Genomic DNA, 13,987 nt, shown 5'->3' on the forward strand with positions numbered 1-13,987 from the left:
CTACATTTATGGCTTTAACAGCTTAGATAATTTCCTGGCAGATCCCCTCCCTATCACTTAATATTTCCTTGGTCTTGGCACGGTTCCCGTTCCCTAGTGGGGTTCCATTTGCAGCTATATTACCTTCTTCTGTATGTATGGCACATGTGGATACATTTCCCAGACTCTCATCCTCCACACTGACCTTGCACCCTGATGAGAATGATGTCTTCCGTACCCTTAGATCTTAGCCTCTGTCACACATTTTGACCCTGATAAGCTTCAAAGTAATCTGAGCAGTAGACACGTGTTGTGAGAATGAATTAAAGTAAAGGCTAAAGACCAGGGTAAAAGCCTGGGAGAGGTGAGGAAAGAAGCTGGTCCAGGGAGGCTGTGTTATACCAGAAAAAGGGCAAGAGTGGATGGATATCTGGATCCAAGACTGGAGCCAGGAGTTAGGAGTCGGGGATTTTGATGTTAGGTTTAGTGATGAAATAACATCACAACTCAATGGACATGAATTTGAGCAAACTCCAGGAGATAGTGAAGGACAGAGAAACCTGGTGTGCCGCAGCCCATGGGGTCACAAAGAGTCAGACACACAACTTTGCAACTGAATAGCAATAACCAGGCCCCGGTACCCTTTGTTCCAGCCTGCTCAGATAACCATGCTAGGAATCCCGCGCATGTGCAGTGGGTGGAATGCATGACAGCTGCCAACCACTCCAGAACCCACCCAGGCCTTGACTGAGACTTTCTGAAATGCCTTTAAGGATGCATGCTTGCAGGTCCAGAGAAGAGAGACTTGAGTTCAACTCTGTTTCCCAGGATTTTTTTAAGGAGACTATGGACATATCACTTTAGCTTCTTAGAATCATGATCCCTCAATATTCTGTTGTCAATGAGTAAAACTTGATTTTTATCATTTTGGTTGTTTTAATGATAGTTGATCAGATGTCAGGCAGATGGGATTTGTATAGTGGCTCCACACTACCCAGCGTGTGACTATGAACAAGTTACTTATGTCTTCTGAAGTGCAAATGGAATGGTAAGAAAGAATTTTTAAAAATATACCTAAAGCATCAATCACAGTGTCTGGTACAGATAAGTGTTAACTATTGCTGCTCGTTTTTCTATTACTACTATTTCTAGTTTTGTTACTACTCATGCTTGTTAAAGGTCGTAACTTATCTTTTTTTAAAAACAATATTTATATATTTCCTGGCTGTGCTGGGTCTTCTTTGCTGCATGCCGGCTTTCTCTAGTTGCAGCAAGTGGGGACTACTCTTTACTGCTGTGTGGATTTCTCATTGTGGTGGCTTCTCTTGTTGCAGAGCGCAAGCTCTAAGCACGTGTGCTCAGCAGTTGTGGTGCACAGGCTTAGTTGCTCCGCTGCACGTGGAATCCTCTGAACTATGGATCGAACCTGTGTCCCCTGCGTTGGCAGGTGGATTCTCAACCACTGGACCATCAGGAAAGTCCCTTTAACTTGCATTTTTGAAAATTATGACCCTTAGATACACAGACCTGGATCCATAATCCCCAGTTCATTGGTAACTATCTTGATTAGTTTATGAGCAGACTCATTTTATCTTAAAGTGTTTTTTAAAAATCTTAAAATATATATTATAAAATTTTTGCACACTCTTCAGTGTATCATCTCAGTGAATGTTTTCACTTCATAAGTGGGTTATTCTCATACCGTCTAAAAGATTCACAAATGAGTTGAGAAGGAGAAAATGGTAGTGCAGTAAATTAAAATAAAAGCATATTCATATACATTCACAATTTGTTTGCATGGAAAGCTTAACTCTGAAGTTAAGATGGCATTGGCATACTTTGGGGAATGTAAAACATGCTGTGTGTTTTGCTTTTGAATTAAAATAGTTTCCTCTTGCTCCAGTTTATGCTAATTTCAACCCACATATATAGTGGGTTTATTTTCTCCCTGAGGAAGATGAAACTTAATAAAAGAAGAAGATAGATGAAGTAGAAGTACCTTCCTGTCTCCTACTCACAAACATTCTGAGAGTACTTATTCAAGTTTCTAGAAATGAAAATGCAAACATTTCTGAGGAAGCTAATGTTCATTTTTCCTTCACCATGTGCTTGCTGTGACGCTATGAGTGCTGTGTTTCCGTGAGGGGACCACCACTCACCCCATCACCAGGGCTCTGATCCTGGTGGAGCAGGGCTGTGGGCTACAGTTCTACATATTGCATTTGGATCAGGCACTGTCCTTGGTTCTCAGTAAGGCAGAACCGTGATGCTCATCTTTATTCAGTACACTTTACTTTTTTTAAAAAGATTTTTGATGTGGACCACTTTTAAGGTCTTTTTTGAATTTGTTACAGTATTGCTTCTGTTTTATGTTTTTTATTTCTTGGCCACAAGGCATCTAGGATCCTTAGCTCCTTGACCTGGGATCAAACCCACGCCCTGTGCATTGGAAGGTGCATTCTTAACCCCAGGACCACTAGAGAGGTCCTTACTCAGTATGATCTTAAAATGGACTGGGATACTCTTCCTTTCTTTTGTGTCCGGTTTTACATTTTAGAAAGCACATTGCACGGTGGTGGTTGTTTGGAGACTGAATTAAAGGGGGACACAAATTCAGGCAGGGGGAGTTTCAGGCTGCTGAAGTGACCGAGGCAAGAGGGGATGAAGTCCCACAACAAGACACTTGGTTGAGGGGAGGGGTGGGAAGAGGTCCAGGAGACACAGCAGAGGGAGAGCTAACAGAACATAAGGCTCCATTCCATGGAGGGGATAAGGCAGGAAGTGAGGGGGCAGGAGGACTTAGGGGGCAGGGTGAGGACTTCAGTTTGAGATAATGACTTCCATGGTTGATGGGACATACCAGCCGTGTTGTCTGGAATGTAGTCGGATATCTGAGCCTAGAGCTTGGATTGAGGTTTGGACTACAGTTGTAGATACTGGCCAGCTAACAGATGTCTTGGAGATCTTAAAACAAAAACTGTATCCTTGATAGAGTCCTGTCAGGCAGCAAAAGGCTAGATTAAATGGCATTAATGTCCATCTGGCTTTGATATTGCAGTTCAGTTATATGAAGAGCATATTTTCATGTCTCTGTGTGGGATCACTTGTATTATGTCTGCCTGGCTAAACACATAAACATTTTAAATATATACACTATTTAAAATTTTACATGTTCCTCATATCAAATTTCTAAAACACAGAAAAGAAAAAATAAGAAATGGACACCATCTATAATACTGCAAAGCAGAGACAATTAACGCTTTGGCTCATTTCATACAGAAACACACACAGGCAAACATGCGCACCCTTTACCCGCATACACAAAGGGAGTTAGAATACTGCACATTGTTTTGTATCCTGTCTTTTTCACTTAGTTTATTTAATACATTTCTTCTTAAAAACTGTTTCTTTGGCCCTTTAGTCAGTTACATGAACACCCTAGAATTGAGTTAACCACTAGCTTATTACTGACCACTTCAGTTCAGTTCAGTTCAGTTCAGTCGCTCAGTCGTGTCCGACTCTTTGCAACCCCATGAATTGCAGCACGCCAGGCCTCCCTGTCCATCACCATCTCCCGGAGTTCACTCAGACTCACATCCATCGAATCCGTGATGCCATCCAGCGATCTCATCCTGGGTCATCCCCTTCTCCTCCTGCCCCCAATCCCTCCCAGCATCAGAGTCTTTTCCAGCGAGTCAACTCTTCGCATGAGGTGTCCAAAGTACTGGAGCTTCAGCTTTAGCAGCATTCCTTCCAAAGAAATCCCAGGGTTGATCTCCTTCAGAATGGACTGGTTGGATCTCCTTGCAGTCCAAGGGACCCTCAAGAGTCTTATCCAACACCACAGTTCAAATGCATCAATTCTTCAGCGCTCAGCCTTCTTCACAGTCCAACTCTCACATCAATACATGACCACAGGAAATACCATAGCCTTGACTAGGCGGACCTTAGTCGGCAAAGTAATGTCTCTGCTTTTGAATACACTATCTAGGTTGGTCATAACTTTTCTTCCAAGGAGTAAATATCTTTCAATTTCATGGCTGCAGTCACCATCTGCAGTGATTTTGGAGCCCCAAAAATAAAGTCTGACACTGTTTCTACTGTTTCCCCATCTATTTCCCATGAAGTGATGGCACCGGATGCCATGATCTTCGTTTTCTGAATGTTGAGCTTTAAGCCAACTTTTTCACTCTCCTCTTTCACTTTCATCAAGAGGCTTTTTAGCTCCTCTTCACTTTCTGCCATAAGGGTGGTGTCATCTGCATATCTGAGGTTATTGATATTTCTCCCAGCAATCTTGATTCCAGCTTGTGTTTCTTCCAGTCCAGTGTTTCTCATGATGTACTCTGCATAGAAGTTAAACAAGCAGGGTGACACTATACAGCCTTGACATACTCCTTTTCCTATGTGGAACCAGTCTGTTGCTCCATGTCCAGTTCTAACTGTTGCTTCCTGACCTGCATACAGATTTCTCAAGGGGCAGGTCAGGTGGTCTGGTATTCCCATCTCTTTCAGAATTTTCCACATTTTATTGTGATCCACACAGTCAAAGGCTTTGACATAGTCAATAAAGGCAACTTCTATTTTTTTGCTTATTATAATAATACTTGGAAGAGCATCTTTGTATATATATCTTAGTCTACATTTCCTGTAATTTCCTGTATAGATTCTCTCTTCCTTCCTGAAAACTCTATTACAAAATATGTGGAGTATACAGAAAAGACTACACAATGCACATAAAGTACAGCATGAACACAAACATTCTCCTTGCTCAGTCTCAATATTTTACCATGCTTGCTTCAAGTTCTTTCTTTTCTTCCCCCAAAGAAATGAATTGCTGAGGACACAGTGAGGCCCCATGCACAAACCACTCTGATTCCAGTCCCTGCCCCTGGCCCAGAGGAAACCATATATAGGAAATTGGTTTATGATTCCCATGGCTGTTTTGGTACTTTTTCATGCTATGTTGTTTCCACATACAGTTTGTAGTATTGATCTGCATGTTTTAAAACTTGATGTAAATAATACAACATGACACCTATTCTTCCATTCACTCCTTTCATTTAACAATGTGGTTTGACCATTTCTCTACACTGTGGTGTATTCAGATCTAGCTCATTGTGTTTGTCACTATACAAGATTCTCCTCTGTACCATGAGTCATGGACCCATTCTACTGTTAATGCACTTCTAAGTCTTCTAATATTGTGCTGGGGCAACCCTTATAGCAAGGAACATTATTGTCCATATTTTTTAATGCAATCATTCAAGAGTTTATCTCAGGTAGCTATCTGGAAGTGAAAGAGTTGGCTTTTCAATTTCCTCTGTTGCCACATTCCACTAAAAAATGTATACATGAGAATTTATGTCTTCTAAGTCACTTAATTCTGATGAACAATATGTACTACAATTTCATGTCAGATTAGGTGGCCGAAGGATAGAGAAAGATTTGTCCACAGTAACATCACGTGACATCTCTCCCACGGCAATCATTTTCTGAGCACCTGCCAGGGTGTTTTGCTAAATAAACTTACCTTCTGTTTTTTCTCTTTAAAAGGGATTCTGCCACCTGCTTTTAAATAATGCATACTCTTAAATAATATATATTTCCATCATCAGTAAGTATATGGAAAGGTGAAAGTTTCCCTTTGCTTGGCTCCTTTATTTTCTCAAATTGTCTCTGGACTCTGACCTTTGGCATCCATGCATATCATCAGAAAGGAGTGCTAATCTCTAAGCTGAAAGGTTTTCCTTCCCATCACTTTGTTCTGTAGTTGACACTTTGAACTTTGAAAGGGGGTTGATATTTATTCAAGTCTCCTTAACATTTAAAACATCAAGTATTGAAGTTCGTAGAAGTTTGACTCAGTTCTGACTTCTGGCCACAGCTCAGGATACTGATACTGGATACTCTGGGACCTGGGGGTGAGTCCAGTGGCCTTTGCCCACCTTCTGCCTTCCTAGTTCTCTTGTAGTGCTGGTGAAGGGCTGGCACAGCTGGCAAGAGGGCACCTGGGCAGGTGTGTGTGGCTTGGTCCCTGCCTGATTGGAACCCCCTCCACTGCCCACAGGGCCCAGAAAGCAGTTCCTCTTGTCCTCTTTCCCCCTGTGAATGGCCTCTTCCCTGCCATCATGCCTGCTGTGCATTTATACAGCCCAGTCCACAAGAGAGGAGCAACTTTTTTTCTTAACTCTGGGTTTTCCGCAACCTCAGTCCTATACTCTTAAAAATATATTCACTTACTCATTTGTTTATCAGATGTTTGCTGTTTGTTATTTTCCTGGTTCTATTATTTTTCTGAAAAATCTCTTATTTTTGTATGGTAATGGTGAGCTCACGTATTTTGAATGTGTTTGCTGGTATCTGCAAATTTGACAAACTCTGGATACTTTGTCAAGATACTGATTAACTTCCAGAAGAACTTAGCTTACTACTTAGCCAGGTCTCGCTCTGTTTTTAGAGCTTCTGTAGTTGGAACTCCAGGGATGGTGGTTAGGTCCATCTAGTCAAGGCTATGGTTTTTCCAGTGGTCATGTATGGATGTGAGAGTTGGACTCTGAGGAAGGCTGAGTGCCGAAGAATTGATGCTTTTGAACTGTGGTGTTGAAGAAGACTCTTGAGAGTCCCTTGGACTGCAAGGAGATCCAACCAGTCCATTCTGAAGGAGATCAGCCCTGGGATTTCTTTGGAAGGAATGATACTACAGCTGAAACTCCAGTACTTTGGCCACCTCATGCGAAGAGTTGACTCATTGGAAAAGACTCTGATGCTGGGAAGGATTGAGGGCAGGAGAAGAAGGGGACGACCGAGGATGAGATGGCTGGATGGCATCACTGACTGAATGGACATGAGTCTGAGTGAACTCTGGGAGTTGGTGATGGACAGGGAGGCCTGGCGTGCTGCGATTCATGGCATTGCAAAGAGTCAGACATGACTGAGCGACTGAACTGAACTGAACTGAATTTTATTCAGAATTTAATTGTACTAGAATTACCGAGAAATGAGTTGTTTGTACTGTACAGTTTTTTGTTTGTTTTGTGTATTTCCCTGACTTTTTCCACCTAAGCGACAGATCAGAAAATTAATTCCCAGGCCTAGGAAACCTGTGGCAGTAGACTTAAATAAGACTGTAATAAGACTTAAATAAGTTATATGAATATGTTATACATGTAGCCAATAATATAATTTGCTAACTTTGTTTTAGAAACTAAATGGAAGTAAAGGAAATATATATTGATCATTTTTATGACTTCAGACTTTTTAAAAATAGCAACAAGTTTTCTCATAGTTTCTTCCCTCCAGTTTCTTTCTTATAATTTTATAAATTAAAACTTGATTTGATATTACGAGTGTTAAGAATTACTCTTAAATAAAAGAATTGCTATTCCAAACTTAAAGAAAAATACTCAGCTCTCTCCTTAATGACCTGAGGTCATATATTTTCATAAAATGGTAATTAAGAACTTATGACTTAATAACTATTACACACCATTTAAAGAGAAGTAGTGTGAAAGGATATAGCATTTAGAGAGAGAAGAATTAAGTTTTGGGCTCTGCTACTCACTAGCTCTTTGATCTTGAGTCACTAGCTTCCATTGTCACTATTGCCCATTGGATGAGACAGTAGGTTATTAGCTAGCACACTTTGAAGTCTCACTTTTGTCAATTAAAAAAAAAAAATCACATAGTGTTGAAGACTAGTTTAGAGGTATTGCAATGGTGTTTGTAAAATTACAGCATGCTAATCAAATGTAGGGTGTTACTGGTATATAATTTTGATGTAGGGACATTTGGTAACACTCTATCTTGGATCCATTCCTTGTGAAGCAGTGCCCCAGCCATGTGAATTTCAACCCAAATCCTGTGATTCCTGGCTCTCCGGGTAGGAAGGTTGGAAACATGGAGACCTCCTAGAAAATGCGCTCTTTCAAAGAATCCCCAGGGAAATGGCTCATTCATGTGATTTTCTGGATTTTCTAATTCTAATCTTCATTTTCTACTGTGCTTATTTTGTCTTAAGAGGATTGCAATCAAAAAGACAGCTTAGAAAGGGGTGGAACAGTATCTGCTACTCATCAAACCTCTGAATTTGGAGAGAAATAGAGGAAACTAGAATAGTCTTGCTTTTGTGAGTTCATGGACTTGTAGAAATCCTCAAAAAGTGTGTGTACTGTTAATGATGGTATTTGTTCTTCTTAGGAACTGTGGGATTTATGACATTAGTGAGGTCTCTGTGCATCTGTGATCTTCTTGAAAATGGAGAATCTTGGGAGGAGAAATGTGGTAGTATATGTGAAAGGCTGTATCCAGTTTCTGGCACATAGTAAACATTTAATGAATGGTTGCTGTTATTAATATTATTGTCCCCTGCAAAAAAAGGAACTTATTTCCCCTGGCTTAAAGATTCATAGGCTTCTCTGGTGGTTCAGTTTGTAAAGAATCCGCCTGCAGTGCAGGAGACCTGGGTCTGATTCCTGAGTGGGAAAGATCCCCTGGAGAAGGGAACAGCTACCTACTTCAGTATTCTGGCCTGGAGAATTCCATGGACAGAGGAGCCTGGTGAGCTATAGTCTATGACACACAGAGTTCCAAGGCAATGAGAAAATTCAGTTTCACATACCGATTCAGCAGTCTGGAGCAGGGGTAACGGGGTGGGGTGGGGCGTCTGCAATGTAAACTCCATTCCACTGTCTCATCTGGAAGGTCAGCCAAGTCCCAGCACAGAACTGAACAGATGCAGAACCCTATATATTTTAAAATAATGAGATAATTTTCTATTAATAAATCAGGCTCATATCACTGTATCATTGGAAATAATTCTACCATTTCTCTTCTTCTTGACCATAACCCTATGAAGAGCAAAAAGTTCCAGCAAATGCTGAGTTTCTGAAAATGAGTGATTCCTCATCATTATTTCTCATGTATTTGCTCCAATATTCATTCTTGCATCAGCACATGTTGTGAGAATGGTACATGATGTGACTGTCCTGGAGTCACAAGAGGATGAGAGCAGGGAAAGGCATGGCATTTATAGACATCCAGGGATCTCATGGTGAGTTTCTCTGACATGGAAACTCCCAATGAAATCTTTGAAGAGTTCCTAGAAATGACCAAAGACTCAGACATTCTGATGGACCCGAGTGGACAGAGGATAAAGCACTGGGTTCCAGCAAATGAGTTTTCTTTCTTTTTAAGAGAAAGCAATTATTATTATTTGTCTGGGCTTTCTCTAGTTGCTGCGAACAGAGGCTCTTCTTCCTTTCAGTGTGATGGATTCTCATTGTGGTGGCTTCTCTTGTTGCAGAGCACTGGCTCTAGGGCAAATGGGCTCAGGAGTTGTAGCACTTGGGCTTAGTTGCTCTGTGGCATGTGGAATCTTCCTGAACAGTGATCGAACCCATGTTACCTGCATTGGCAGGCAGATTCCTAACCAGGACCACCAGGGAAGTCCAAATGTGCTTTCCACTAGGTCGCTGATGTGCAGATAGATACTCCACAGAACAGGGCCTTGTGGATGCCGATCTGAAGTCCTGAGCCACCATGTACCCAGTTGCCTTTCTTTGTAGGCATTTGACGGTGTAAGCTCTGCAACCGCCCGCCTTGCCGGTGTGTGTGGAAGACAGCAACTGAGCAACCCCATCATATCTTCTGGAAACAGCCTCTTCTTGCGATTTCAGTCTGGCCCTTCCAGACAGAGCCGGGGGTTCCGTGCTTACTTCAGACAAGGCAAGTTCCGTGTGGTCTCCCCAAGGCACAGACCATCTGTCCTTACCTCTCCCTCTTGGTGCTGCAATACAATGAGACTAGTCCTTGGAAATTGTTCCCAGCTTTCTATTTAATATGCGACACTTTAAGAAGAAAGAACAAAGGAAAAAGGAACCATGGTTTGCAGTGATTCTAACTGTTGGGACTTTTAACTCTGTCTTTGTCCTCTGGATATCTGTATTCCTCAAACAGGTTGTCAGAATCATACTGACAAGTGTCTTTAATATTAGAGACACTTGTAAAGAAGTGTTTATCCAAATTTATTCATTCATAGATAAATGACCTAGCATTTATCTAAGATTTTATGCTAAGAGATACACTGGTATAAATTGCAAGAATTGTAACATAGAGTCAGATTCTAAGCCTTGAGATAGTGGTTGCCCTTCACCTGAAGAATCAATGTTGTCTTCTGTTGTCTTTTTCTTTTCTTTCTTTTTAGATTTTATGTGGACCTTTTAAAAAATCTTTTGAATTTGTTATACTATTTTTCTGTTTTTATTTATTTACTATTTATTTTTGGCTAAGAGGCATGTGGGGGAGCTAAGATCAGGGGTCAAACCCACACCCAGTGCCTTGGAAGGAAAAGTCTTAACTGCTGTCTCACCCAGAAGTGTGTCCACCGCCCATCCCCCACTACATTGTCTTTTTCTTAAATCACCACTTTCTACTAGAGACCTTTCCATCCATTGCCTTTTGTCTGGCACTTTTAGAGGTTAACCCTTTACCCACCATCAGAGATGGAGCCTAGAACTGGAGGGGCTCTTGTCTGCTGAATATGCCTTTGATTTTTTTTTCAGAGGATTCCTGTCCTTTCAAATAAGTGTGATCTCTTTAGCCTTTTTATCTATTTCAGTGGACTCACTTGCTCATTTTCTGTAGTAAAGAGCCCTGGCCAGGAAGAGTTTTTGGATGGAGGTCCCCTGAGGTTGCAATATAGACTGCAGTGAAAGACTGATTGCAGAATTCTTTCAAAGAACAGTTTCTGAACACTTTTTCTTCTAACTAATCGCTCATATTTCACTTCCGAGCACAAAAGTCCCCAGCAGGTCTTCTCTGGGCTACTACAGCAGCCTTCTTGGTTTCACGTATTCCTCCAAAGTCAGTGTGCAGGAGCGAGTTCTGACCCTGACCTTCAGGGTACCATCGTCTGTCCTGGTTCTGCACTAAACAGGGAGTGGAGCCCCAGCTTCTCTGGATGTTCCCTATGGGAACATCCAGGACAGAACCTGCCTGTCTTTTCTCAGCATTGCCCTGACTCTCCTCCCGTGCCCCACACTTCAAGTCTGTGTGGTATCCCGCATACCCTCCTCTCTATCTTGTTCAGACCACTCTTCCTCACCCCGACTCCTCCTTCAGCACCATCCCCTTTGTGAAACACCTTGTACAGTCCCCAGCTCTCAGCAGGCACCCCTCGTCTTCTGTTCCCACAGGGATCTGCACATCCCTGATAACACACAACTGCCCGTATGAAGTCTCTGTCAATTGAGTATTTACTTTCCTAAAAATGAAGTCAGTTGTTAAGAGATTATCCCTGTGCCTATAATTTACGAGTGGGTAAAGCAAGAGAATCAATGCCAGAGTTCTATTGAAAGATTCAGGCAACTCACAACCATTTAATCTGTTCTTTGCCACTCCGCACTTCCTGTAATTAAAGAATACTGTTAGAAATGTAGAGTACATTGCCACTTTTTCATGATTCATGTACAGCTTCCTTGGCAGAGAATTTCCTTGACATGCCCTTTAGAAATAAGGAAACGTCACTTATGTTTTCATTCTTCAAATAACTGTTCTGGAGAATCAGTAGAAATCAAAAGTGTATGACAAAAGTGTGTGTCTGTGTGTCCCTCAGCCTGTGGCGGCCACATCCTCACTGACTCCGTTGACACTATATCCTCTCCACTGTTCCCGAACAACTATCCAAACAATCAGAACTGCAGCTGGATAATTCAAGCTCAACCTCCCTGTAAGTAACAAAAATAACAAAGAATCCAGGATGCATCGTGTCTGTGGGAAAGTCCAGCAATGACTCATGTTCTTATCTTCTCGCTGGTAACAATTGATGGCCTTCCTCTCCTGTTTTTGGAAGCCCTAATTCCTCATGTGCACAAGAACAAGGGTTTCCTAATTTGGTAGGAAGTAATTTTTGCTCTTTATTCTTAATTAATTTTCTTTTTATAAGTTTCAAGGCCTCACAAAGGAAATAACAAAGTGAAAACCTATAACCTAGTAGAAATGACAGGCATGTGAAATTGGGGATTAACAAAAATACTGGATGAATAAATAGTTTTTGACTATTTGTCTTGACTGTAGTAGGTGCTCAAGAAGATGCTAAATGAATAAATGAACAATAAGACCCATAGACTAGAAAGTTAATAACTTATACTTTGGGGATGCAATGCCATGAGCATATTGGTCTTCAGTTAAGGTGGAAGTTAATGATAAAGCCTGGTCTCTCTTGGTTATAAAATGTATTTTTAAAAGTCCCATCACAGGCTTTGAAGAAGCATTTAATAAGTACTTACATTGTATTCTTTTTAGAATCCTAGAATCTTTCTGATCTGGTAACAATCTAGTGGTAAGGATTACTGTCCACATTTTACAGAGAAAATGAGACCACTAAGAACTCGAGCAAAATGACTGTGAGGAGGGTGACCCTGGGGCCATGATGAATCTTGTTTCAAAGGAACCCTGCTCTTCTTGAGGTTTTCAGGGGAAATTGATGGCTTCAGACATAATGTGGGAAAAACATTAAGTTCTTGACTCCACTCTCTAATTAATGACCTGTGTGATAATAGGAAAGTCACTTAGGCTCACAAAGCCCCATTAGCTAATCTAACAAATGAAGGGTTTGGCTTAAATATTCTCTAACATTTTTCCTAGGGATGTTAAACATTAACAAAAGGGTATCTTTATTGCTCTGCATATGATTTGGGGGTCAGTGATGTAACCCTTAGCCAAAGAAAGTAGCCAGCCAGCCAGGAACCAATCCTTGAATAAAGAAACTCCGGGCCTTGAGTCCTGCAGCCTTGCACCTAAGGATAGTTTCTAAACAATTGTAAAACTCTTAGATGAAAGAGCTCACTGGTGTAAAGACAGCAAAAGGAAAAGATCCTATTCTAAAGATTCAAGACCCTGGAAGAAAACAAAAGGAAAATGGACCCAGACTCAGACTATTTGCAAGTAATTCAAAGCTTTCTTTAAAAATGACTGAACCTCCATGTCCCTGCTTCTGGACTTAGAGTAACACAGAAAATGCTAGGATATTTGTGGCAGGGAGGAAAATGTGTCTTATTTACCAGCACAGGTAAAGAATCAGAATTTAAGGAAGCTAATAAGAAAAGTACTTCTGAGAGAAATACAGCAACAGCTGATACTTTCCCCGTCATCCATGAAGTAAACCCACCCCATGGTTCTCTTACCAGCACCAGCATTTCAGAGTCTATGGACATTTTTAAAAGCTTTTCAGTTACTCTTCAGACAAAAAACTTTTAGCACAGTGGTGGTTACTTCTCCTCTTTACCCCTGTCGTCTTGTGCACATCAGTCAATTCTTGCCAGAGAACCAGCAAGTGAAATGATCAGGGGTAAAATCTTGTTCCCTGTATGTTTTGTTGGCCAGAACTTTATTAAACAGTCTTCCTTTCTTTCCTTACAGTCAATCATATCACCCTATCCTTCAGCCACTTTGGCCTTGAAAGCAGCACACCATGTACCCGAGATTTTGTAGAGGTGCTGGACGGCAGCCACGACAACGCACCCCTCCGAGGTATGCCGTGCTCACTCACTCACTTCCGTGGCCTGGGCTTTTTACAGTTTCTGTACTTACATGTGTATATGCTGTCATCAGAGGTTAGAATGTTTCCAATAACTATGAAGACTGTCATAAGCCAAGTAAAGATACTGAGAGGCTGAGGAAGCAGGATTCAACGTAGGGCTTGAGAAACTTAGCTCATTCATCTTCAAGGACATGAATGGTTTATGTCTTTTTTTTTTTACTTGAAAAGTTGTAACTGCTTTAAACAGTAATAAAATGCAATCCCTTCTAATATTAGATAGTATTCCGGTGGGAAATTTCTTGTTACTGTTTGACCACAGTTCTTGTGTTCAAATTGAGCATGTTTCTTCTGGTTTTGTCCTCAGTGGAAGGAAAATAATGGATGGATGGATGGATAGATAGATAGCTGTAATGGATAGGTGAATACATACACACACACCTCCCCAACACACACACATATATATACATT

At 41.2% G+C, this 13,987-nt stretch overlaps 1 protein-coding gene across 1 annotated transcript in view; it reads left to right on the forward strand.

Annotated features, from left to right (window-relative positions):
• CUBN (cubilin) overlaps positions 1-13,987 on the forward strand; it is a 263,097-nt gene that overhangs the window by 135,199 nt on the left and 113,911 nt on the right. The window contains exons 32-34 of the mRNA XM_040248967.1: positions 9,546-9,705; positions 11,594-11,707; positions 13,399-13,509. Coding sequence (XP_040104901.1) covers positions 9,546-9,705; positions 11,594-11,707; positions 13,399-13,509 — 385 coding nt within the window. The remainder of the gene's footprint in view (positions 1-9,545; positions 9,706-11,593; positions 11,708-13,398; positions 13,510-13,987) is intronic.

Source organism: Oryx dammah, unplaced genomic scaffold, assembly GCF_014754425.2.
Source record: "Oryx dammah isolate SB20612 unplaced genomic scaffold, SCBI_Odam_1.1 HiC_scaffold_10, whole genome shotgun sequence".
Lineage (NCBI taxonomy): Eukaryota > Metazoa > Chordata > Mammalia > Artiodactyla > Bovidae > Oryx > Oryx dammah.